General features: G+C 38.3%; 1 protein-coding gene across 3 annotated transcripts in view; it reads right to left on the reverse strand.

Annotated features, from left to right (window-relative positions):
• CFAP206 (cilia and flagella associated protein 206) overlaps nt 1-26,000 on the reverse strand; it is a 43,642-nt gene that overhangs the window by 10,939 nt on the left and 6,703 nt on the right. For 2 of the 3 annotated variants that reach the window (XM_013966494.2, XM_005684700.3), the window contains exons 5-12: nt 24,796-24,984; nt 23,841-23,999; nt 22,147-22,355; nt 12,396-12,515; nt 7,806-8,004; nt 5,714-5,854; nt 2,841-3,034; nt 673-816 (exon numbers count right to left, since the gene is read on the reverse strand). In XM_013966494.2, coding sequence (XP_013821948.1) covers nt 673-816; nt 2,841-3,034; nt 5,714-5,854; nt 7,806-8,004; nt 12,396-12,515; nt 22,147-22,355; nt 23,841-23,999; nt 24,796-24,984 — 1,355 coding nt within the window. The remainder of the gene's footprint in view (nt 1-672; nt 817-2,840; nt 3,035-5,713; nt 5,855-7,805; nt 8,005-12,395; nt 12,516-22,146; nt 22,356-23,840; nt 24,000-24,795; nt 24,985-26,000) is intronic. The other variant, XM_005684701.3, reaches the window with a different exon arrangement.

A 26,000-nucleotide genomic window follows, 5' to 3' on the forward strand; every position in this document is an offset into this window, starting at 1 on the left:
ATTCTTCAGGCAAGAATACTGAAGTGGGTTACCATGCCCTCCCCCAGGGGATCTTTCCGACCCAGGGATTGAACTTGCATCTCTTATGTCTCCTGCATTGGCAAGCGGGTTCTTTAGCACTAGCATCACCTGGGAAGCCCTCAAGGGTAGGTATCTGCTGTGATCAAGATGACAAAGAATCAGAAGGACAGGCGTGTCAAGTGTCTGGAAAGAACAAGTTGACAGTAAGAGGAGAATGTATCTGTGATATAATAGAGGTAGCGTTCTGCTTCTCAAGAAAGTCCGAAAAGGAGAAGAGCATGCTTTAAGTGATTAGAAGAAGCTGGAGGGCTTTAAATACTAGCTCCCCACAGGTTGGCACGATAGATTAAAACCATTATGTAGATCAATAGAGAGACAGAAGGATAGCAACTATCACTGTTACAGTTACTGACTGATAAAATTGGAGAGCAGCTTCAGGCTTTTATATTTCTACATATGCTTAATACTAGAAGCTAACGTTGTAAAGCTAGAAAATTATAAATTATGCTAATTATTTTTATTTTAGCAAAAAAACTGTACAACTCACTTTTTCATGTAAATAATTTAGCATACCAACTCTATGAATAACAGATTAAAATTCTTCAAAATTCTCCAACTATAAATAATTTAGAAGATAATATTGTTACAAACCAATTTTATAGCTTTTCTTCTTAATTCCCATTCATTCCACTCATACGACCTCACAATTGTTGGTGGCAACAAGTGCGTATCCGTCTGAGTGCCAGTTTCACATTTTGTAATTGGTTTTATATAACGTTTGTCAACCTCTTTCATCTAAAGAAGTAGAGTTTTATAATTAATCTTTCTATAAAAATAAACATTATTTTACAGATAACTAAAATATGTAGCTAAAATTAACAAAACATTAGGAAAAGAAGAATATGAAACTTACTTGTAAATATCAGCAAAGAAAAAAAAGAAAACCTCATAATTAAAGTAAGCCAAATGTAATTAATTTCCTGGGCATTGTGGATTTGTGCTCAATTTTATTTTGTACCTCCTTAATGTAGGAGGTATATTTTGAAAGGAGAAAACATAGCATCACTCATTCCCAAATCAAAGGCCCCTCTCCAATTTTCGCAATTGAAGAAGAAGTGAATACCTTATTGGAAATGGACTGAAGCTTAGAATAGCTATTAAGTATTAGGTATAAACCATGTTTAAGGTATCAGAACACCTTTAGAATATATCTTAAACAATGTATACACAGCAATTATTATACATTTTAAATAGATTTATTTTTCTGCCAAAGCACCCAGAAGCTCACTACAGTATTAAAATATTGAGTTTTCAATAATTCCAGGCTAAACAAGTTATGATTATGCTGGAAATGAGGCTGCTGGAGCAGGTGGAGAGGCTTAAGAAATTCCAGTCCTAGAGAAGAGGAGGGCAAATAGATTAACTTCTTTCTCCAAATCAAGAAACAGATGATTTACTAAATGCTTACTATTTAGCATAAGATATAATTTCTGCCTTCAAAATGACCTTATGATATAATTAGGTAGATAAAAAGATGCTGAAAGATAACAATATTATATCAATACAAGTAAATGGCAAGTAAAAATTATGAATACAGTATTGAAATATGTAGAGGGAATACTCACTTCTAAGGGTAGTGAAAGTTAGTGAAGGATTAAATACACAGAAAGGGAAAACCAGGAATATAGGGGGAAATTGTCTGTTAATATAAAAGATATCCACACTTAGCATACCTTTCTGATTATCTGAGTCTAGCCTTTCCCTGTCTTCCTGCTACCTTAAGAGGACAGCTGCAGCGTCACATCAACAGACTGGCAGAGGGGTGTCAGAACAAGAGTGCCAACAGCAGATCCCTTTCAACCATGTCATCCCTGGCTGGTTCTCAGTCTCCTTCCCCAAGCGTTCAGACCACCCTCTGTGCTCACAGTTACCAGCCCCATCTTCCCCCTACCAGTTACTGCTGGGGTCCTTGCCAACCCAGTTAGTCCAGCCCAAACCCACCTGCTTGATCATTGGAATGTTGATACATATTAAAAAATTCATAAATTATGTATTGCAGGGTTTTACTTTAGTGAGTTTAAAAGGGGTAAATTAAACCAGAGAGGATGACAGAGCAATTAAAAGTTGGAACAGTGAAAATGAGAGGCAAGAAGAAAACAAGGATCTACAACAGCAGAATGGAACTCCTGCAGGCAGGGATTGTTACCTGCTTTGTTCACTGTGCCAAGAATCGTGCCTGGCACATGGCAAGTGGTTCAGGAAATACCTGTTGAATGAATTAGGGGATAGGCACCAATTCACACAGAAACACACCTTCAGATTCATTCTGCGGCCTTTCAGACTACTGACATTTAAACTTGTTAAATGATTTCACACCTCTGAGCATGAGTCATCACCTGTATTACCTGTACTGAGCTCCTTCAGTTTTAGACAAGGAAATACTGTAGTTTCAGTGATTTATCTCAACTGGCACCCCACTCCAGTACTCTTGCCTAGAAAATCCCATGGATGGTACGCTGCCATCTATGGGGTCACACAGAGTCAGACACGACTGAGGCAACTTAGCAGCAGCAGCTGCAGCAGTCTTGTCCTTCCAGATTTTTTCCAGTCTAATTCACCAGTTTGACTCCTTATCTTGTTTTCATTTATTCTTTGTGGATTTCCTTAGTTTCCATCTTTGGAAAGGCCCTCATCTGCAAAGGCCCTCATCTGACCATGTCTCCTGCCTGGACTTGGGGAGCATTCTACAACAAAATGTAACCTTTTTACTAACTACATTTTTAAATGTCATAAATTCTTAAAATGATGACCCTGCTTACCTGAGAATACTGAATAAAGGTTTCAAACTGTTGATGAAGTTCCAGTAGCTGAATCAATTCTGCATTTTTTTTGGCTTTTTCTCTAATTATATCAATGTAATTTTCAGGATTTTCTGCAAATGAATATGCAGCATCTCTGGTATTGAAAGTATAATACTTATCTTTATATTTCAAAATTCCAATTGATGGATTTCCTGAAAATTAAGAAAAGGAACTAAATTAGATAGGAAATACTCAGTGATTCTATGTTTATAATACACTCATAGAACCCTTCCCTCATACTCCATTTTTAACACATCACGTCTTTATTTAGCTAACATGTTACAACTAGCAGTTTGAAGTTACACATTTTGTTAAATTATATTTATGTAAAATTCAAAAGAAATTTATTTTATATTTTTAATTTTGGGGGGAGGGACCACACCATGCCACATACAGGATCTCCATTCCCTGACCAGGGATTGAAACTATGCCTCCTGCATTGGAAGCATGGAGTCTTAGCCACTGGACTGCTAGGGACGCACCATAGTGTTAAGCTTTAAATTATGATTTTATCTAAATAGAGTTCACTATCCAGATATAAGTTGCTCAAAAATCTTCTATGGGAAGCCACTTAGTCATCTAGCAGGTTTTTCAAATCTCTTAAACCAAACCAACTACTAGAAGCATTGTTTTAAAAATAATTTGGTAAGAACTACAAAAATGAGACATTTTTCCCAAGATGTACATTTGCATGTTAGGAAGTATTTCCCACTATGAAAAGATACTACATAAAATATGGGTTATAAGTATCCACAGTTTGTGGGAATTACGTGGGAAACAGTAACACTCTTAATTATTCATTCTTTCACTTATTCACAAATATTTATTGACCCTGTTCTTGGCACTGAGAATACAGTGAAAACAAATCAATAAATATAAATAACATAGGCCAGAGAGTGATCAGTGCTACAGAAAACAAATAAGTAAGCAGGTTAAAGTAAAGCAGTTTGAACAGTCAAAGGAAGGAGGGTGGGATTGATATTTTAAAGTAGGTGAACAGAGAAGGCTGAATAAGATGAGGGAGCAAGGAATGTAGCTATGTGGGGGTCGGGGGGAGAGTGGTCCAAGTAGAGGGAATAGTCAGTGCAAAAGCTCTGAGGTGAGAAACGGGCTTGGAATGTTTGGGAATAGCAAGAAGGCCAGTGGGGCTGGAGCAGTGTGCAAGGGAAGAAGGGGCAGACAATAAAGTCAACGATGTCATCTGAAAGGACTCTATCAGGTAAGCCCCAGCATCACCTGGGGACTCAAGCCCTGTGATCTGCAGTCATGAGGAAGGAGGGACTCCTAGAGCATTTCTCCCAGGCAGTGTAGGTGGCTCCTGCCCAGAAAACCATATAGAAATAAAGCCTACATTGAATAAGCAGAAATAAAGCCTCCAGACTAGCTGATTCAGAAAAGATGCTAAAACCCACCACCCCACAAGTCTGTCTACTTTTCTCATTCTCCCCCTTTCTTAGAATCATAGTTGATGGGAGCTGGAAGGGAACAAAGAGATTTCCTAATTGGTCCTTCTCCTTTTCTGGACCTGGAAACTGAGGTCCAAAGCACAAGATTTGCTCAAAGTTACCCTGTTTACTAACAGACAATGGGGACTAGAAACAAGGCTCTCCAAGTGCTGCTGCTGCTGCTGCTAAGTCGCTTCAGTCATGTCCGACTCTGTGCGACCCCATAGACAGCAGCCCGCCAGGCTCCCCCGTCCCTGGGATTCTCCAGGCAAGAGCAATGGAGTGGGTTGCCATTTCCTTCTCCAATGCATGAAAGTGAAAAATGAAAGTGAAGTCGCTCAGTCGTGTCTTACTCTTTGTGACCCCATGGACTGAGCCTACCAGGCTCCTGCATCCATAGCTTTTCCAGCCACGTGGTGGTACTGCTCTCTTCAGTCCGCATCCAAGTTTCTCTGTTGTCTATCTCATGACTCCCTTCCTTTCGTATTTGTGAACAGAGAGAGAGAGAGAAATTGGGGAGGGGGAGGAAAGGGAAGGAGAAAACAGAACAGAGAAGAAAGAAACCACCTCCATTCCATTGCTTTCACTTCCTCATGGCTCTAGTTTGGTTTCTCTCCACGATCAGTGACCCTCATGGGACCTCAGAATACTATTCTCTCAGTTCCCCAAGGTAAACCTTTTATTACCCCCATAATAAAAAAATCTACTACCATAAAAAAATGAGTCAATGTATATGTTCTCTACCCTGCATATATACAATCCCAATAATTCTTTGTAATGATTCTATTTCTAATTCACATGGCACTTTTTGAATAATAATTTATTTTCCTCTCAATTTCTGATTTACTTTGTTTTGAAGAAGCTCCAGTAATATATATGTATACCTCATAGGGGAATTTGACTTGATAAAATACTGGCCATTTCTTTACTGGGATCTGACTTATATAGAAATACTGATCTATGCTAATGGAATAGAGCCATAAAATGACAAAAAATATTTTTTAATAAATATATCAGTCACACTAGTGTTGCTCTTTCAAGTAATCACCTTGGAAAATGACATATTTTAGGAATGCCATATAATGTTTCTGGAATCCTTCACTGAAATATGAGTCATCCTCCTCTTATGACATTGCAGCGCTTATATTTCATTATATACATTCCATCACTTATCACTTGTATTGTAACTTATTTATGTCAGTTTATCAGGTTATGCTGCAAGCGCTTCAAAGATAAATACTTCATTTGGATCACATTTGTAGCTCCTTTCCTAGTTCAACATCAGATTCCATAAAGTTTTACAAAGTGAATGAGTGACAATAAGCACACTTCATTTAAATTAAAAAAATTGGAGAAGGGAGAACAGTATTATTTCCAATGACGTACCTGGAAGGAGAAGACCATCTGTTGTAGCAAAAGTGTAAGCACAAAATCCCCGATACTGAATCAATAATTTATCAAAATTGGCTGTTGTTTCTGGGAAAAGCCACTCCAGTTTTTTGAAATCTGCCACATTTACTTTATCTTCTAAAATGAAAGAGGAGTACAAGAGAAACCTTATTCATTGGGTAAATGAGCAGAAGAGACTGACTGCTATGTGACTAAAACAGAAATAAATTAACTTCATTCAAGACAGCATAGCTTTTAGTAACATAACATGTGAGGTGACAAAATACTCTGAATATGATGCTTATATACTAGGACTGTCCCTTCTTGAAATGGTTGAGAATGAGCAGAAAGAGTCACAAAAACATCTTTCGGTAACTTAATTTTGATACAAGGAATGCAATTTTTGTTCTTCACACTTATAAAAAGTCTTCTTCATGTTGCTACTTTTTTTTTACACAAACAAAAATGAGCATTTACAAAGCACTGATGCCTGAGCTTCTTTGCTTTTGCAATGCTGCCTACACTTCTGTTTCTGGCTCTGTATCCAAACAGTAGACACTATAAATGACTCTGTGGCTACAGCTGGAAGTAAATGCATACTTTAGAAAAAAACAAACCTTCTTCCCTCTTCTTTCCTGATGTGCCTAAAAGCTTCAAACAGTGATGAGATGTGGCAAGTATAAATTAAATTTTTTAAGAAGAACACTGGGTCTCCCAATTCACTGGAGCAGTGACTTGATAAATTGTGTTCTAGTGCATAAACAATTCTGATTTATAGTAGGAGATGACACACCTTGCCAGTATGGTTGACTTTAATATCTACTGCTGAAGTGGCTTTAACTTTTCAATTTTATTTAGTATTTGCATAGATATGCTGTTTTAACAAAATAACATGAATAGGAAAAACTAACTGGGAGGATGTTTTAAGTCTTTCTGATTTAGTGTTCAGGTTTTACATATTCTAGCAGTTTAAGAGTGAGTGTTACCACTATATTTTATTTTTCACTTTCAAAAAAAATAGAATTTGAAAAGGAAATTTAAAGAGTAAACTATTTAATTTCATTTTCTTAAAAAACTTTCCATTTTAGACAACAATTCAATTCCCAAACTCTATTTTGACATTTCTTATGAATTTTGAGTTGTATTTAACTCAAATTATAGAAGGGGCTACAAACATAAAAAGAAGTTTATTGGTAAAGACAGTCTTTATATAAGAATCAGTACATCTCTTAAAGGGTCTAAAATAAGCTCAATTTTACAGGAGTAACGTTTATTGATTCATAAGTTTCCACTTGAATCTGGGGTAGATATATGGCAAACAGCACCCTGAAAAAGTGGAGCTTTGTTTGCACAAATAGTGCAAGGATTAACATCCTTTTCTACTACAGACCAATTAACAAAATCACTAAGATTACAACTGAAACCCATAAGCACATGAAATCACTCTTAACCAAAATACTAATAATAACATCGGGAATGATTATTGTTGTTCAGTCACTAAGTCATGTCTGATTCTGTTACCCCATGGACTGCAGCATGCCAGGCTTCCATGTCCTTCACTATCTTCTGGAGTTTGCTCAAATTTATGTACACTGAGTTGGTGATGAAATCTAACCATCTCATCCTCTACTCCCCCCTTCTCCTTTTGCCTTCACTCTTTCTCAGCATCAGGGTCTTTTCCAACGGGTCAGCTCTTTGCTTCAGGTGACCAAAGTATTGGAGCTTCAGCTTCAGCATCAGTCCTTCCAGTGAATATTCAGGACTGATTTCCTTTAGGATGGACTGGTTGGATCTCCTTGCAGTCCAAGGGACTCTCAAGAGTCTTCTCCAATACCACAGTTCGAAAGCATTAATTCTTCAGCATCAGCCTTCTTTATGGTCTAGTGGTTATTGCTGGATAGCAGACTCTTCAGTTTATATATTTACAGTTTTCTACATTTTCTATAGTGAACATTAGTAGTCTTATAATCAAGAAAGATGTTCCAAACTTTATCAGAAAGATAAAAGATGAAAATTTTAAAACAAAAGAGTGACTTTATTCTGGAGGTAATTTTAACAGGAAGAGGAAATAATAGATGATTTCTATTACCTATGTGCTCTTTTATTCTACACACGTCAGTTTTCACAGTCACTCCATCAAGAAGAACTTGCATCACTTTCTCAGGAAAGAACAGGTCATGAGCCCCCAGGAATGGCTCCAGATGAGTAGTTAAATTACTAAGGATGCTAATCAAGACAGTTTCATCTTGAAAGCTAGTCCACAGGTTGGAAAGGGCAATGAAGATAGGCTGCACAAGAGACAAAAGTGTTCAAAATGTCACTGTTTAATAAAATTATAAATCACTCTTAAAAATTAGTACAAATTTATGTTGTGATAAAGAGATTAATTCTCTCGTAAGACAACTGAAAGTCTCATGAAGTTAGACAATAGAATCAGTAGAAATTGGATTCACAAACTACAAGAAAATAAGCTTGTATTTCAAAGTATATTATTTTGGTATAATTGTTAGAAAGTTAGTTTATTCAAAAGAACCAAAGACATATGATCATGTGAGAAACATTCACGGACACTTCACTTCAAAAGGTCTAGAGGAAAAAAATCTTTTTTTAAAAAAATAGCTAAATATGACTCATTTAGATTTATCTGACTCAATTATGATTCAAAAGAACTTGGAAAGTCAGGGATACATCTTGGGGCATTTTCTTGTAAGCTATAAGTTAGAGATTTTGTGTTAATGAGATAAAATATTTCTTTTTCATATTCATATAACAAAAAATTAATCAGGCCCTACTTATAAGTGAAATAACTTAGGCTTTTGTTCCTTGGTCTTTAAAATCAAATATTGGGAATGATTACAGAAAATTATCAGAAAATCAAAATGCTCCATGAAATATTGTAAATGCATCTTGTATGTCTTTGGGGCTCCCTGTCCTTAATTGCCCACTCATGTCTGACTCTTTGTGACCCCATGGACTGTAACCCTCCAGGCTCCTCTGTCCATGGGGATTCTTTAGGCAAGAACACTGGAGTGGGTTACCATGGCCTCCTCCAGGGGATCTTCCCAACCCAGCGATCACTCCCAGATTTGCCTAAAAGGTGATGCAGATAATCAGAAAGTCGGAATACATGCAGGTCTTGTAAACAAAGTGATTTTATCTATCTTTTCAGAAAGGTCACAAGTTACATCACTTCTTTGCTGGAGGCAATTTCTAACTAGCTACTGTAAACATGCTTTCAACACTGCACTATGGATTATTTCTGTTGCCACAGACAATAGTATGGACCACAGCCTTACCTAACTCAATGAAGCTATGAGCCATGCTGCGTAGGGCCAACCAAGACAGATGGGTCATGGTGAAGAGTTCTGACAAAATGTGGTCCACTGGAGAAGGGAACGGCAAACCACTTCTGTATCCTTGCCTTGAGAACCCCATGAACAGCATGAAAAGGCAAAAAGATATGATACTGAAAGATGAACTCCTCAGGTTGGTAGGTGCCCAATATGCTGCTGGAAAAGAGTGGAGAAATAACTCCAGAAAGAATGAAGAGATGGAGCCAAAGCAAAATAACACCCAGTTGTGGATGTGACTGATGATGGAAGTAAAGTCTGATGCTGTAAAGAGCAATACTGCATAGGAAGCTGGAATGTTAGGTCCATGAATCAAGGCAAACTGGAAGTGATCAAACAGGAGATGGCAAGAATGAACATCGATATTTTAGGACCCACTGAACTAAAATGGACTGGAACGGGCGAACTTAACTCAGATGATCATTATATCTACTACTGTGGGAAAGAATCCCTTAGAAGAAATGGCGTAGCCCTTATAGTCCAAAGCGTCCAAAACGCAGTTCTTGGGTGCAATTCCAAAAATGACAGAATGATCTCTGTTCGTTTTCAAGGCAAACCATTCAATATTGCAATGATCCAAGTCTATAAACCAACCAGTAATGCTGAATAAGCTGAAGTTGAACAGTTCTATGAATACCTACAAGACCTTCTAGAACTAACACCCAAAAAAGAAGCCCTTTTCATTATAGGGGACTGGAATGCAAAAGTAGAAAGTCCAGAAAAATCTGGAATAACAGGCAAATTTAGCCTTGGAGTACAGAATGAAGCAGGGCAAAAACTAACAGAGTATTTCCAAGAGAACACACTGGTCACAGCAAACACCCTCTTTCAAAACCCAAGAGAAGACTCTACACATGAACATCACCAGATGGTCAACACTGAAATCAGAATGATTAAATTCTTTGCATCCATAGATGGAGAAGCTCTATACAGTCAATGAAAACAAGACCAGGAGCTGACTGTGGCTCAGATCATGAACTCCTTATTGCAAAATAAAGACTTAAATTGAAGAAAGTAGGGAAAACCACTAGACCATTCAGGTATAACTTAAATCAAAACCCTTATGATTATACAGTAGAAGTGACAAACAGATTCCAGGGGTTAGATCTGATAGAGTGCCTGAAGAACTATGGACGGAGGTTCGTGACATTGCACAGGAGGTGGTGATCAAGACCACCTCAAAGAAAAAGAAATGCAAAAAGGCAAAATGGTTGTCTGAGGAGGCCTTACAAATAGTTGAGAAGAGAAAGAGAAGTGAAAGGCAAAGGAGAAAAGGAAAGATATACCCATTTGAATGCAGAGTTCCAAAGAATAGCAAGGAGAGCTAAGAAAACCTTCCTCAGTGATCAGTGCAAAGAAATAGAGAAAAACAATAGAATGGGAATGATTAGAGATCTCTTCAAGAAAATTAGAGATACCAAGGGAACATTTCATGCAAAGATGGGCACGATAAAGGACAGAAATGGTATGGACTTAACAGAAGCAGAAGATATTAAGAAGAGGTGGCAAGAAAACACAGAAGAACCATACAAAAAAGATCTTCATAGCCCAGATAACCATGATGGTGTGATCACTCACCTAGAGCCAGACATCCTGGAATGTGAAGTCAAATGGGGCTTAGGAAGCATCACTATGAACAAAGCTAGTGGAGATGATGGATTTCCAGTTAAGCTATTTCAAATCCTAAAAGCTGATGCTGTGAAAGTGCTGCACTCATTATGCCAGTAAATTTGGAAAACTCGGCAGTGGCCACAGGACTGGAAAAGGTCAGTTTATCAACTCCAAAGAAAGCGATGCCAAAGAATGTTCAAACTACTGCATAATTGCACTCATCTCACATGATAGCAAAGTAATGCTCAAAATTCTCCAAGCCAGGCTACAACAGTACATGAACCGTGAACTTCCAGATGTTCAAGCTGGTTTTAGAAAAGGCAGAGGAACCAGAGATCAAATTGCCAACATCTGTTGGATCATGGAAAAAGCAAGAGAATTCCAGAAAAACATCTACTTCTGCTTTTTGACTATGCCAAAGCCTTTCACTGTGTGGATCACAACAAACTGTGGAAAATTCTTCAAGAGAAGGGAATACCAGATCACCTGACCTGCCTCCTGATGAAATCTGTATGCAGGTCAAGAAGCAACAGTTAGAACTGGACATGGAACAGCAGACTGGTTCCAAATTGGGAAAGGAGTACATGAAAGCTGTATATTGTCACCCTGCTTATTTAACTTATACGCAGAGTACATCATGCAAAATGCCGGGCTGGATGAAGCACAAGGTGAAATCAAGACTGCTGGGAGAAATATCAATCTCAGATACACAGAGGACACCGAACTTATGGCAGAAAGTGAAGAACTAAAGAGCCTCTTGATGAAAGTGAAAGAGGAGAGTGATAAACTTGGCTTAACACTCAGCACTCAAAATCGAAGATGATGGCATCCAGTCCTATCACTTCATGGAAAATAGATGGGGAAACAGTAGAAACAGTGACAGACTTTTTTTTTTTGCTTCAAAATCACTGCAGATGGTGACTGCAGCCATGAAGTTAAAAGTCAAGAAAAGCTGTGACCAACAAAAGCAGAGATGTTACTTTGCCAACAAAGGTCTGTCTAGTCAAAGCTATGGTTTTTCCAGTAGTCATGTATGGATGTGAGAGTTGGACCATGAAAGCTGAGCACTGAAGAATTGATGCTTTTTAACTGTGGTGTTGGAGAATACTCTTGAGAATCCCTTGGACTGTAAGGTATCAAACCAGTCCATCCTAAAGGAAATCAGCCCTATTCTGAATATTTATTGGAAGGACTGATGCTGAAGCTGAGACTCCAATATTTTGGCCACCTGATATGAAGAACTGACTCACTGTAAAAGAGTCAGTTGAATCAGGGAAAGATCGCTGATGCTGGGAAAGATTGAATCAGGAGAAATGGGGATGACAGGGGATGAGACGGTTGGATGGCATCACCGACTTGTTGGACAGGAGTTTGAGCAAGCTCTGGGAGTTAGTGATGGACAGGGAAGCCTAGCATGCTTCAGTCCATGGGGTTGCAGAGAGTCAGACAAGACTGAGCAATTGAACTGACAGACAATACTGGTATCATGTACTTTGGTAGCAATTGCCTACTAAGAGAATCCTCTCATTCAACTTAAAACAACCAAGTTCTATGATTATTAACTACAAAATGAGCAAAAAGAACAGGATCAACTTGTATAAAACTAATATTATATTTTCCATATTAAATACAATTAAAATTACTTTTCATCCAATTTTATGGGACTTCAAAGCTCCTTTACCCTTAAACAAGTTTCAAAGCTGATGACAAATGCTTACAAAGACTTGAGATGTCGGGATAGCCGTCTTTGACTTTACAGTCAATTTTAATTGTTCCAGCTGGGCTTCTAACTGCTTTATCATCATTTCCACTTCTTGAGCACAGGTAATTATATCTGACTGTGAAGACAACATAATTTGCGTTAATATTTTGCTTTACACAATTATATATGTCTTAAGCCCTACTTGCTCCCCACATCTCCTGAAGGTGAGCTCAGTGAGGGCAAGGATTCTGCCCTCTGGGGTATCCTGAACACCAAGAAGAGTACTAACATATGAATGGGGCTCCAGAAACATCTGATGGACTGATAAACCCTTTGAAGTACAATGGCTATAATTTTTCTCAAATGCATACAGGTACTCTTTGATATTCAGCATAACTGCATCTCTAAGCAGTGGATCCTGTGACACATTAGCCCCACAATAAATATTTAGAAGTACAAAAAGAGGTCAGTACACATAAGAAAAGTAAGGCACAGAAAGGTAAGTAAATTGCCCAAGGATACACAGTGAATGAGGGATAGAATCATGGTTCTATACCAGATCACCTGAGCCCCTGGCTCCTACCCCAAGCTGTGACCAGAAATGGCAGTGTACAGGTTTATTAGTACAAAGTGTTCAAGAGTAACAACTACAGGAAGAGGAAAACAGCTGCATTTGAGTTCTCAGATATCTGTAGACTAATGACATGCTTTGCTAGACTATTTTTAAATGACAAAAAATAATTATAAGAAATATCAGTTAGCCCTGCATTTCAACTAATGAATTTTTTCATTCACTTCTGTAATATGTATCCTGTTTTAATTTTACCTGTACTATTCTTTAAACATCTCCCCTCCTCTTTCCTCATTCTCCCATTATTTATTTATTATAATTTTATAAATATTTTCTCAAAATTATATATAATTTACATATAATTTATCCTATCTAATAAGTCTCTTGTCTACCCTTCTGTTTTTCCCCCTTGACTGCTAGTTTTGTTTTAGAAATCAAAATATGAAAATGCAGTACTTAACTCACTTAGATTTATATACAAAGAACCAGAAACAAATAAATCTGTCTACTCCAGTAGGTCTGGAGTAGCTTTACTACAGGTTTTAAGAGGTGTGATGTATTAAGTAAAGCTACTCCAGAGCTACTCCCCCAAGCTGTGCCTGTAGGCTCCATCTACAGATTAGACACACAGAACTTCTTGATTTTTCCTGACAGTGTCCTAGAACAATCACACTGTTAACATTTTACCGAAAAGAACTTGTTCGCGACTATGTAGAATTTTAATTGCAAAGCAAGTCCTCATAAATAAAGGGGAAAACATTCCGTGCTCTGGGATTAGAATAATTAATACTGTTAAAATGACCATACTACCCAAAGCTACCTACAGATTCAATATGATCCCTATCAAGATTTCAATGGCATTTTCAAAGAGATAGAATGAACAATCCTCACATTTGTATGGAATCACAAAAGACTTCAAATAGCCAAAGCATCTTGAGAAAGAAGAATAAAGCAGAAGGCATCATGCTAACTGGTTTCAAACTACTGCAAAGTCACAAAGTCACAGTAATCGAAACAACATGGTGTTGGCATGAGAACAGACACATAGACCCATAAAACAGAACAGAGTACAGAAATAACCCACACATATACAGTCAATTAATTTACCACAAAGCACCAAGAATATTCAATGGAGAGAGGATAGTCTCTTCAATAAATGGTGCTGGGGAAACTATTCAGCCACCTGCAAAGAATGAAACTGCACCACTATTTTACGCCACACACAAAAAGCAATTCAAAGTGAATTAAGGACTTGAATGTCAGACCTGAAAACATAAAACTCCTAGAAGAAAACATAAGCAGTAAAGTCTTGACCTCAGTCTTGGTGACTTTTTTTTTTCTGACACCAGAAACAAAGGGAACAAAAGCAAAAATCAACACGTAGAACCGTATCAAACTAAAAAGCTGCACAGTAAAAGGAAACCATCAATAAAATGAAAAGGCAACCAATGGGATGGGAGAAAATATTCACAAATCATGTATCTGATCAAAAACATATAAAGAACCCATACAACTCTAGCAAAAACAATAAAATTTTAAAATGGCCAAAGAATCTGAATAGGCATTTTTCCAAAGAAGACATATAGACGGACAACAAATACATGAAAAATTGCTCAGCATCACTAATCACCAGGAAAATGCAAATCAAAACCAGAAAGATGTATCACTTCACATCTGACAGAATGGCTACTATCAAAATGACAAGAAAGAACAAGCATTGGCAAAGATATGGGGGTGGGAGGAAGGGAACACTTGTGCACTGCTGGTGGGAATGTAACTCAGTGCAGCCAGTATGGAAAATTTGTAGAGAGGTTCCTCAAAAAATTAAAATAGACCCACCATATGACCCAACAATTCCATTTCTGGGTATTTACCTGAAGAAAATGAATACACTAACTCAAAAAGATACATGTGCCCCCATATTCATTGCAGCATCATTTACAAGGAAATCCTGCCATTTGCAGCAACATGAACGAAACTTGCAGGAATTTTACTAAGGAAAGTATGTCTGATAAAGACAAATATTATATGATCTCACTTCTATGAGGAATTTTTTAAAAATTGAAGGATAGTTGATTCATAATTTTGCGTTAATTTTTGATATACCGAAAGTGATCCAGTTGCACATATACAACTTTTTCAGGTCCTTTTTCCATGAAAGATTGTTACTATGTATTGGATATTGCTCCCTGTGCTCTATAATAGGACCTTGTTGTTATATGTGGAATCTTTTTTTAAAAAACTGAGCTCATAGATACAGAGAACAGATTGGTAATTACCATTGGTGGGGGGATGAGGTGGGCAAAATGGGTGAAGGGGATCAAAAGGTACACATTTCCACTTATAAGATATATGTCATGGGGACGTAACACACAGCATGCTGACTATGACTGTAGTGCATAATACTGTATTGTACAATTGACAGTTGTTAAGAGAGGAGATCTTAAAAGTTCTCATCACAAGAAAAAAAAACTGTAACTATATGTGCTGAAAAGTTTAACTAGATTTATTGTGGTCACCATTTTGCAGTATACACATATATGGAATCATTTATGTTATACATCTGAAACAATTATAATCTTATATATCAATAGTACCTCAATAAAAAAGCTATTTTCACTATCCTTTCACTATCCTTGATATTGCAGTAAGAAGTATTAATTTTATTGAATTTTGATCTTTATGTGCATATTTTTTTAACAATCAGATCAAATAGAAAATATACATAAAACACTTCTGTGAAAGTGGAAGTGAAAGTTACTCAACCATGTCCAACTCATTGTGACCCCATGGACTGTATAGTCCATGGAATTCTCTAGGCCTGAATACTGGAGTGGGTAGCCCTTCCCCTCTCCAAGGGATCTTCCCAACCCAGGGATCGAACCCAGGTCTCCCGCACTGAAGGTAGATTCTTTACCAGCTGAGCCACAAGGGAAGCCCAAGAATATTGGAGTAAGTAGCCTATCCCTTCTCTAGCAGGTAGCCTATCCCTTCCTGACCCAAGAATCGAACCAGGGTCTCCTGTGTTGCAGGCAGATTCTTAACCAGTCGAGCTATCCTGCATATTAAAACACACAGTTCTCTTACATGACTGGGTTGCAAGCTGAACTAGCCTTTTTCTCCCTTCTCTAGCAGAAAAGCACTTTTATATGAAAAGGACAACTGGCAGACAACCTATGATTTTTGAGCCTTATCTATTGGCAGATAGTTTCCTGAGAGTCAATGAAATGAGTCCGTCATTTTGGGAAAAGGATGGTTTTTGTTACCCATGATGAAATTCACATTTTGAAAAACTTATATCTGCCACCACAAATTTGACAGCATCCTAACACAAAGCTATTTCTAATGAGATTGTTGGAGGCAAAAAAAAAAAAAAACAAGAATAAAGTCACAAACCTTCTTTCATAGTGCAGTCCAAAAAATGCTTGGGGAAAGCATGTGTACCTAGCATTATTCTTCCTCTCCCCCACTTTTTAAATTATAAGTTTCTCATACTTTCTTCTGTGACCATTTTTCAACAAATCTAAAATAAGCACAAATTCCACCTAACAGACATTTTACTTGCATTTTCAGAAAAATCAAGAATCCCTGTGCAATCTATTCTGTGAATGGCCCTGCAAACACAGCTTGGGCAGAAGAAGCATACAAAAGTCTTGACTTATATATTTTAAGAAATGTTGTGTGTCATGCAGCTTTTACTGGTACAATAACAATAAGTGGCTTTCTCTCTTTGGTAACTGCCATGCTCATCAAAAGCCCACAGAGGGTGGAATTCTGTTCTCTCAGCTAAGACAGTCAGCAAGACTGCAATCACCCCTTCCTTTCTCTTCCAGAATATTTGAATTTGCTCACTATTGCAGATAAAGTCCTGATCAAAAGACAATAACTCACCATCTTACCCAGGATATAACTGGATTTTCCAGATGTCTACATAAACTGAATGTAGCATTGGCAAAAGAAAAATTTTTGAATCAAAATCAATATTTCAAAAAATCTTATTAATAATTTTTCAAATAATGTGACTTTAAAAGAGAATATTCATAGATTTCATGGATAGGAAAAAGTTTCAGCTAAATATAAACTGAGGTATTTTATGAAAGTGAAAGTGAAGTCACTCAGTCGTGTCCGACTCTTCGTGACCTTGTGGACTGTAGCCTACCAGGCTCTTCCATCCATGGGATTCTCCAGGCAAGAATACTGGAGTGGGCTGCCATTTCCTTCTCCAGAGGATCTTCCCGACCCAAGGATCGAACCCGGGTCTCCTGCATTGCAGGCAGACACTTTAACCTCTGAGCCACCAATACTCATTAAATTGTATCCATTCTGTAACAATCAACCTTAAACTGTAACTAAGGCAGATTGATGATGGAAGGCTGGAGTATCAAAAACTACCATATCCTAGTCAGCCATAAAAAGAAATTTTGCCATCTACAGTGGCATGGATGGACCTGGAAGGTATCATGCTTAGTGAAATAAGTCAGATAGAGAAAGAAAAGTATGTTACTGCTTATATGTGGAATTCACAAAATAAAACAGACTGCTGCTGCTGCTGCTGCTAAGTCGCTTCAGCTGTGTCCAACTCTGTATGACCCCATAGATGGCAGCCCACCAGGCTCTCCCATCCCTGAGATTCTCCAGGCAAGAACACTGGAGTGGGTTGCCATTTCCCTTCTCTAATGCATGAAAGTGAAAAGTGAAAGTGAAGTCACTCAGTCGTGTCCAACTCTTAGCAACCCCATGGACTGCAGCCCACCAGGCTCCTCCATCCATGGGATTTTCCAGGCAAGAGTGCTGGAGTGGGGTGCCATTGCCTTCTCCAATAAAACAGACTAGTGAATATTTTTTAAAAAAGACTCACAGATATAGAGGACAATCTAGTAGCTACTAGTGGAGAAGAGGGAAGGGCAAAATAGGGATGGGGATTAAGAGATAAAAACGACAATGTAGAAAATAAGCTACAGGGATACATTTTTATAGCACAAGGAACATAGCCAATATTCTATAATAACTAAAAATAGAGTACTATCTTTAAAAATTTTGAATGACTATGTTGTACACCTGAAACTAACATTGTAATTCAAGTATGTTTCAATAAAAGTAAAAACAATAACAACAAAAAGAAACAGTGATTAAGCAGCAAGAAAGTCAGAAACTTAAAGAACACTCTTTCTGACTCTGACTAAAGGGAGTACGAAAGAGTCGTGAAGAGTGCTAAGATCAGAATGTGAACTTTCTCAATAACAGGAGCAACAAAGGGTTTGGAAATGAGATATTCCAAGAAAGGTAAGAGCCCTTTAGCTTGTGCCCCTATTGAAATGAAGTTAGAACTGCTCTGCTAATGCCCTGACAATGATGATGGTAAACACTGTGTTTGTTGTCATCATCTTCATCTGTCTGACAACACTGCTCTACCTTATTTACCTAGTGGGGACTATCAGTAACCCCTTTTTACAGATGTGAGGACTAAGGCACAGAGAAGTCAAGCAACTTCATCAAGGACACAGATTTAGTAAGTAGCAATGGCAGGATTAGAACCTAGGAAGTCTGGCTGCAAGACCCACACTTAGCACTTCAACCCTCTACTCACCATCTCTCTAGTAAGAGATGAAAGAGTAAGAACTCCAATGAGAATTCAAGACTGTCAGGGAATTTAAGACTTTCCTGGTGGTACAGTGGCTAAGACTCCTTGTTTCCAAAGCAGGGGGCACAGGTTCAATCCTTGATCGAGGAGATAAGATCACATTGAAAGGCACAGCACCAAAAAGATTTTAAGACTGTCAGTTGGCTGAATATGATTCATGAGCAAAAGCTGTGAGAAGATACTATAGAATGAACACATCCTCCACAACATCCTTAGAGTATATGTGACAGTTTCCCAAAGTTCTTTCTTATAATATCCCTTTTGAGCATAAAGGACCAAAGTAAATTTGAGATTCTGCTCCTGTGGACCCCTACACACTCAAACTAACTGTGAAATCCTCTTAGTATCTGATTAGTTACATGAGGCTGCTAGCCGCAAGTCCACATCAGGGGAACACCTACCCTAAAGAATGGTTTGGTTTCAGAGAGTCGATTTAGAGTCCTCCCTTCTGAAGGCAAGCAGATAGTAGGCCAGCTGTGAGGAACCCTCCTAGTTTGTTGCCATGCATTCATGTCTTTGGATGTTATCCTTCTCTCCTCTGTAGCAGAGGTAAGGAGAGAAGACAGACCTAGGGCATCCAAAAGTAGTATGAAGGGATTTCCCTGGTGGTCCAGTGGGGTTGGGAATCCATCTTGCAAGGTGTGGGACATGGGTTCAATCCCTGGTCAGGAACTAGGATGCCACGTGCTGTGGAGCAACTCAACTGGTATGCCACAAAGAGAGACCCCGTGTGCCACAACTACTGAAGCCCGTGTGCTCTGGAGCCTGCATGCTGCAACTACTGTGCCTGCAAGACACAAATAGAGAGTCCATGCATCACAATGAAAGATTTCACATGGCACAATGAGGATCGGGAGTGCCGCAACAAAGACCTGACACAGCCATACCAAAACAAGCAAACAAAGTACTATTTAGCAATCAAAATACAAGTGAAAACAAAAAGGGGGGCAGAACACAGCCTGTTGTATCCAAGACATTAGTATTTGCTTGCACAAAAGACAGTTCCACCAATCCTGTGGTCTTATGAGAGGCTGTGTGAAGGTAAACAGTGACCAGGGGGATGGATGTGTTAATTCAGTGGGGGAATATAGAGGTATATTAAATCAAAATGTTGTACAGTTTAAATATCCTACAACTTTGTCAATTACACCTCAGTATGCTGCTGCTACTGCTGCTAAGTCGCTTCAGTCATGTCTGACTCTGTGCAACCCCATAGACGGCAGCCCACCCAGCTCCTCTGTCCCTGGGATTCTCAAGGCAAGAACACTGGAGTGGGTTGCCATTTCCTTCTCCAGTATAGCTAGGGGGAAAAAGCCAGAAAACAAAACAGTAACTGGTAGAAACTTAGTTTGCTGCCGTGACACAGTTAAGAAACTGTGTTTCCTGGAATCTTAGGATGGCTTGGGAATGCTCCTTGAAGAAAAAGGCCTCTGATCCTTTGGTCTAGATACTTGCTTTATATTTTTAGGAGTAAGTAAATTTCTTCTGAGTAAGTTTCTGTCAGAAAGGGCTCTGATGCTTTTTTTAAAAAAAGTTGAAAACCACCACTTTACCATACCATATTTTCCAACTCTTTGCAGGGAGAGTGTTTGGTTTGTGCCGGGGTCCAGCCCCTGTGGATCCAGGGAATTCGAAGGGGAGACGGCGTCGGCGAGGAGAGATTTATTTATTTAGAGATATAAAGAGAGATTAGGAAAGAATAATGTAGTGAAAAAAATAGAGGAGAAAAGAGGATGCTATTCCTTGGTTTACACGGAAAGCTAATAAAGTCTCAAGACAAGAGACTTGCTCTGTTCACGTAGGCCACAGGCACCTGCTTGAATAGCGGAGAGTGCCCCACCTTGGGCTCCCTCTCGCGCGTGGGTATTAGAAGCCCGGGCAGAAAAGTGAACACAGAGAGCCTCTGTGTTCCAAGGGATCAACCTGAGAAAGAGAGGGAGGGAGAGGGAGAAAAAGAGAGAGAGACTTGACATGGGGGAGGCCAAGCTTGTGTAAAAACCCCATAACTTTATTTTCAAAAGGTGCTTATATACCCTAAGTTGTACATAATGGAAGATGCAGAGTCATGCAGGGGCAGCAGTCCTAACCCTTATCGATACCAGGCTTTCTTTCTGCATATCTTTCTGTATACAAAAGGTCTCAGGTGATTTACATTATCTTCTGGCCAAGAGGCCTGTTAACATTTTATGTTAATCTCTTCCTTGATGAATGTTAATCTCATTTTCCCTGAAGTGTTTTTCTTTAATCTGCATCACCCTCAAAGTACTAAATAAAGTTACATCCTTATAGAACAAAGGTGCAGTGGGTTACAAGAAAGAAAGTACTTAACTCAAAGATCTATGTTGCTACTTGTTTTTTCTATATACCAACTATATTAATTAATGCACTCCCGGGTACACAACAAATAAAGGATATGAAAACTTGGCAGCAAGTATTGGCTCAACAATGAAACCCTCAATCAGTTCTATTCTAATGATTTTTAACTCCTCAAAAGGCTCTACATTCCTAGAATTTTTAAGCTTCCTGTGCCTCTTGAAGTTGGGAGGCTGTAAACAATCTTATGCGCAGTTGTAAAAGTTAGAAAGCTATCAGAAGGGTTTGAATTGAAACACTCCAATTACTCCCAGGAGACTTATTAACTAGAGCTCTAAGTTAATTTTCTTTAGAGAAAGGTGGTTGGGGATAGCCCCCCATTAATGTCAGAGGTGTTGGTGAGAGGCATAAAATAATAAAACAGACAGATTCTGGTTTCGGGGTAGATGCTCAGGCAGAGGACCCCTTGAGACCTGATCCGCCTTGCCCTGTCAGGCTCTTCCACATGACCTTGTCATAGGTGGGATCTCCCATGCTGGCTCCCGGCAGGTTTGTTTATTAGATCTAGAGAAGCAGGAAAAAAATCTTCTCCACCAAATTTTACAATTAGAACAAGTAATTATATAAAAGTTATTTGAATGCCAACAACCTGCCAAACTATATGTTAGACACTTGCTCTGAATGAAAGCAAACAATGCAACATGTCTTATACACAGACATATACCTGCATTACCATAGCAACCATGCAACAATCATATTACCAAGGACCAAAGAGAATCAACCATCAAAAACCCTCTCAACACACCTTCATTAAAATCAGCATCCAACTCTCCCATTTCTATTTTAGTCCTTGATCCTACAGATGCAATATATGCTGAACACTTATTAAGGTTGCTTTCTTTATCAATGACCTGGTCACCCTATAATATATAAGGAGGTTGTGATAAACAACAAACAAGGCCCTACTATATAGCATGAGGAACTATATTCAATATCCTATGATAAACCATTATGGAAAAGAATGTTTAAAAAGTTGGAACCTGGATCACAGTAAGTGAAAAAGTTGGAACCTGGATCATAGAGAGTGCTAAAAAAAACCTATTTAATCAGTGGCTTTTTTTAAATTAAGCTAAACATTTAATTCAAAGCAAGTGTATATATGTACATATATACACATATATACATATACATATATGAGGCTGCATTCTGTGGAAATGGCCAGCTCTTAAGACAACAACTCACCAAAATGACCTGAAGGAAGATCTCGCATTGCCGCACATTATATAGGGCTTCTCTTAACATATAGGGCTGAAGTTCTTGACTCATGAGGGGATTCTTTGCTGCCTTCTCCAGGATGGCTGTGTAGCGGTATGCCTGGTCCTGAACCGCCTCAAGCTGGGAATCAACATGCTTAGTGGTGCCTGGGATTGCTTCCTGTAGAATAGCTGGCACTGGTTTGAAAGGTATAATAAAACAAACATGAGGCAAGCTAGAAGAATTCAGGAAAAAAAGCCTAGAAAGTAGTCATATTTCAACAGTAGGTTGAGTCAGTTTTTTTTTTTTTTTAACCAAATTAATAATAAAGAGGCAGGTGTTTCATCACTTCTATATCAGGAGGAAAAGAACAAAAAAGAAAAATCTATCAAAAAACAAATAAAGCAAAACACCACACTGCCAGAATAAGAACCAAAAGTTAAAGCAGATCACCTTTTGTCAATAAAATATAGAAGAGTCTAAAGAACAGACAGGCTTTGGTGTTTTGTGCTATTAATTACGTGCTTCTAGAAAAGCCACTATATCTCTTCTGTGAATCTTCTTTACTGTTTGTAAAAAAGGAAATAAAAGAGTACCACTTAAGAAGCTCACTGGGATACAGAAAAACAATAGAATCATCTAGCAAAGTAGGGAAATGTATGAGGAATGGGAATTGGACTTTTTAGAACACTTTTTAAATTGCAAAAACAATTACGCTATCGTACTAGATCAGTGATCTGGTAATAGACACTAACACCTTCTCAGTGGGCCTACATGTGCACCATATACACAAGGAATTTACTCCTACTGGTTGGTCTTTGAGCAAATGTTTGAACAAATGCTTTCAAACTTAGATAATGAATGCATTAAGTACGTAACAGCATAGTAGAGGCTCTAGATTTATAGACTTGCAAATATTCTCCTCTTATTCTATTTCATTCCATTAACCACATCAGCAACAGTTTTCTTTTCAGGGTGATTTTCTTTTTTTGAATCACTGAATTTTATTCCATTTTGGTTATTTGGCTTAGAGGGCTTCCCAGGTGGTACCAACAGTAAAAAATCCACCTGCCAATGCAGGAGATGCAAGAGGCGCAAGTTTGATCTCTGATTTGGGAAGATCCCCTAGAGTAGGAAATAGCAATCACTCCAGTTTTCTTGCCTGGAAAATCCCATGGACAGAAGAGCCTGGTGGGCTACAGTCCACGGGATCGCAAAGAGTCAGACATAACTGAGCATATATGCATGCAAAGAACATAGAGGTCCACTGAACTGGGGAGGCTGGACTCCAGGAGGCCCTCTCAGTCTTTGTACTGATTCACATCCCATACCAGCTTCATGTGCGGGGCTTGCAACCTAATGGACTGTAGCCCACCAAGCTCCTCTGTCCATGGAATTTCCAGGTAAGAATACTGGAGTGGGTTGCCATTTCCTACTCCAGGGGACCTTCCCAATGCAGGGATCAAAGCCCCTAAGCTTCATGATACATAAAAATGTATGGTCTTGCCCCAGTAAAATGAAAGATTACTGTACATTATGAACAGTAGCAGTACCTAAGGTATAGTCAAAACTACAAATGTTAAATCTAAGAATGCCAGTGGTGTACTGTGTTTTATTTTCCTCTGTTCCCATTAAAATTTAAACCTGTGTAACCTATAGAATTAACCTAATGATATACCTACAGTCATCAATGCCTTCTCCTCCCTTTCCACAGTCTCGGTTAAATAAACGAATTCCAGTCACAATCATGGTGAGTTCTTTCAGCTGGCGTTCTTTGTCCTTCTTAGAAAGGGTTAGAAATGTCCCAAGTTCAGTTTGAGGAAATACACTCTGTAGGGCAGCTAAACAAACCACAAAAAGGACAACAAAATGATAGAATAAAGATACCAAAACTTAAATGATGAGTCTCTTTCAGCAGAAATCTAAGGGGCTTGTCTTTATAGAATTACTTAGATGATTCTTTAACTGTCTGATACCTGATTCCAGAATACTTGGCAAAATTTAGCATACATCAAAGCTGAGCTGCTAAAAATAATGCCACTGCCTCACATCTTTTTCTACAATTATGCATCCATCAGTAAATTTTTGGCAATGGGCCTTAAAACAAGCTTTCCAAGTAGGATTCTGAGTAGAAAAAAAAATGATGCTTTAAAAGCATTATGGAAGAAAGCCGTGGGAAGATTAGAGATATGGCCTATTCCTTATCTTATATATGAAACTGGGCAAGTATTTCCTAAGGATAAAATAGTGTTGTTTACCTTCATCCATCCTAGATGACAGACTCAACTCCTTTCACCAGGATGAAATTTACTCTCCCAACATTTCCCACTCCTCAGCCAGCCTGGTACTCTTAATCATACTGCCAGTGCTTCTCTAGTGAGGAATAATAGGTCCCTAGGTACATACAGCTCTAAGAAGATGAACATATTCACTTCCCAGAGGTGCTACTTGAGTTTTAGTGATACTACATTGTGTAAGAGGGATGTGGGTAAATTTCAACCTCTTATTTGTGCTATTTTTTTTTTTCAGACCAAAGGAGAAAACTTCAATGTTCAACACATGTAATTCACCATATTTTATAAGATATGATGTTCATGTATGTTCACACATGGAATGGAAATGGTGTACATTTTTTACCTGTTGCCTCTCTGACAATCTTGATGTCTGTTGGGGACCCCAGCCCAGAACGCAGTAACACGTAGCTGACGATCTTGCGGTAGAGGCTTTCCAGCTCCTCTCGGACACATGCTCGACTGTCTGTAATCTCTCTGCTAACAGAACTTAATCTAGACTCTATGACCCGGTGATGTTCTTCAAGAAATTCCTCTAAAAATGGCAATAGACAATGTTCCATATATTGATACTTAGAATTCTTCTCCAATAAGAAAATAGGACCAGAGGGGGAAATGGCATGGTATGGCAATTCTACTGCATGAAAACAAGTATTTTCTTAGGATATAGTCATCAAAACAAAAAAATAAATAGTGGCCAGCAAGTAACTTCAAGACAAAAATCTGGTGGCAAAGATGTACTACAGTGATTTAAATGGCATACTTTGTCAAAACACGAGATTTTTAAACAGACAATCCAAACCATAATAGATAGGGCTAAAACCTCCTAGTTAAACAGGAAGTATACAAGACTTTTATAATATACATTATAAACATTATATACATACATTATGTATGTATACACATTATAAACATATACAGTATATATTATATGTACTATCTATATGCTATTGGTAAGCACATATAGTATACTGTATGTAAGCAAATATGAATACCCATAAAGATAGTATAAATTTTCCTCTTCAACTGTGTGTGTTTCCATTTTAGTTCTAGATAAATTTCCTTTGAATGGCATTACTGTAATACAATGTAGCATCAAGAACTGTATCCCTCACCCTTCTTCCTGTGATACAATGAGGTTTAAGCTTAATTGTGGCAGGAGCCACACTTCACCAGCACTATAATTTTTGCAACTAAGTCAATTAGATACCCTTTAACAAGGGCAATAATTAAAATATCAACCATACACAATTCATAGCTATAACTTTACCACAAAACCTCAAACTTTGAAATTAAGAAAAATCTAAATTACATCAATTCATGACTATTGTTTTATCATGTCATTGTGATGGTTTAGTCACTAAGTTGTGTTCAACTTGTGACCCCATGTACTGTAGCCTGCCAGGCTCCTCTGTCCATGTGGATTCTCTAGGCAAGAATACTGGAGTGGGTTGGCAGCTCCTTCTCCAGGGGATCTTCCCAACCCAGGAATCAAACCCAGGTCTTCTGCGTTGCAGGCAGATTCTTTACCAACTGAGCTACAAGGGAAGC

The sequence above is a fragment of the Capra hircus genome, chromosome 9, assembly GCF_001704415.2.
Source record: "Capra hircus breed San Clemente chromosome 9, ASM170441v1, whole genome shotgun sequence".
Taxonomy (NCBI): Eukaryota; Metazoa; Chordata; class Mammalia; order Artiodactyla; family Bovidae; genus Capra; species Capra hircus.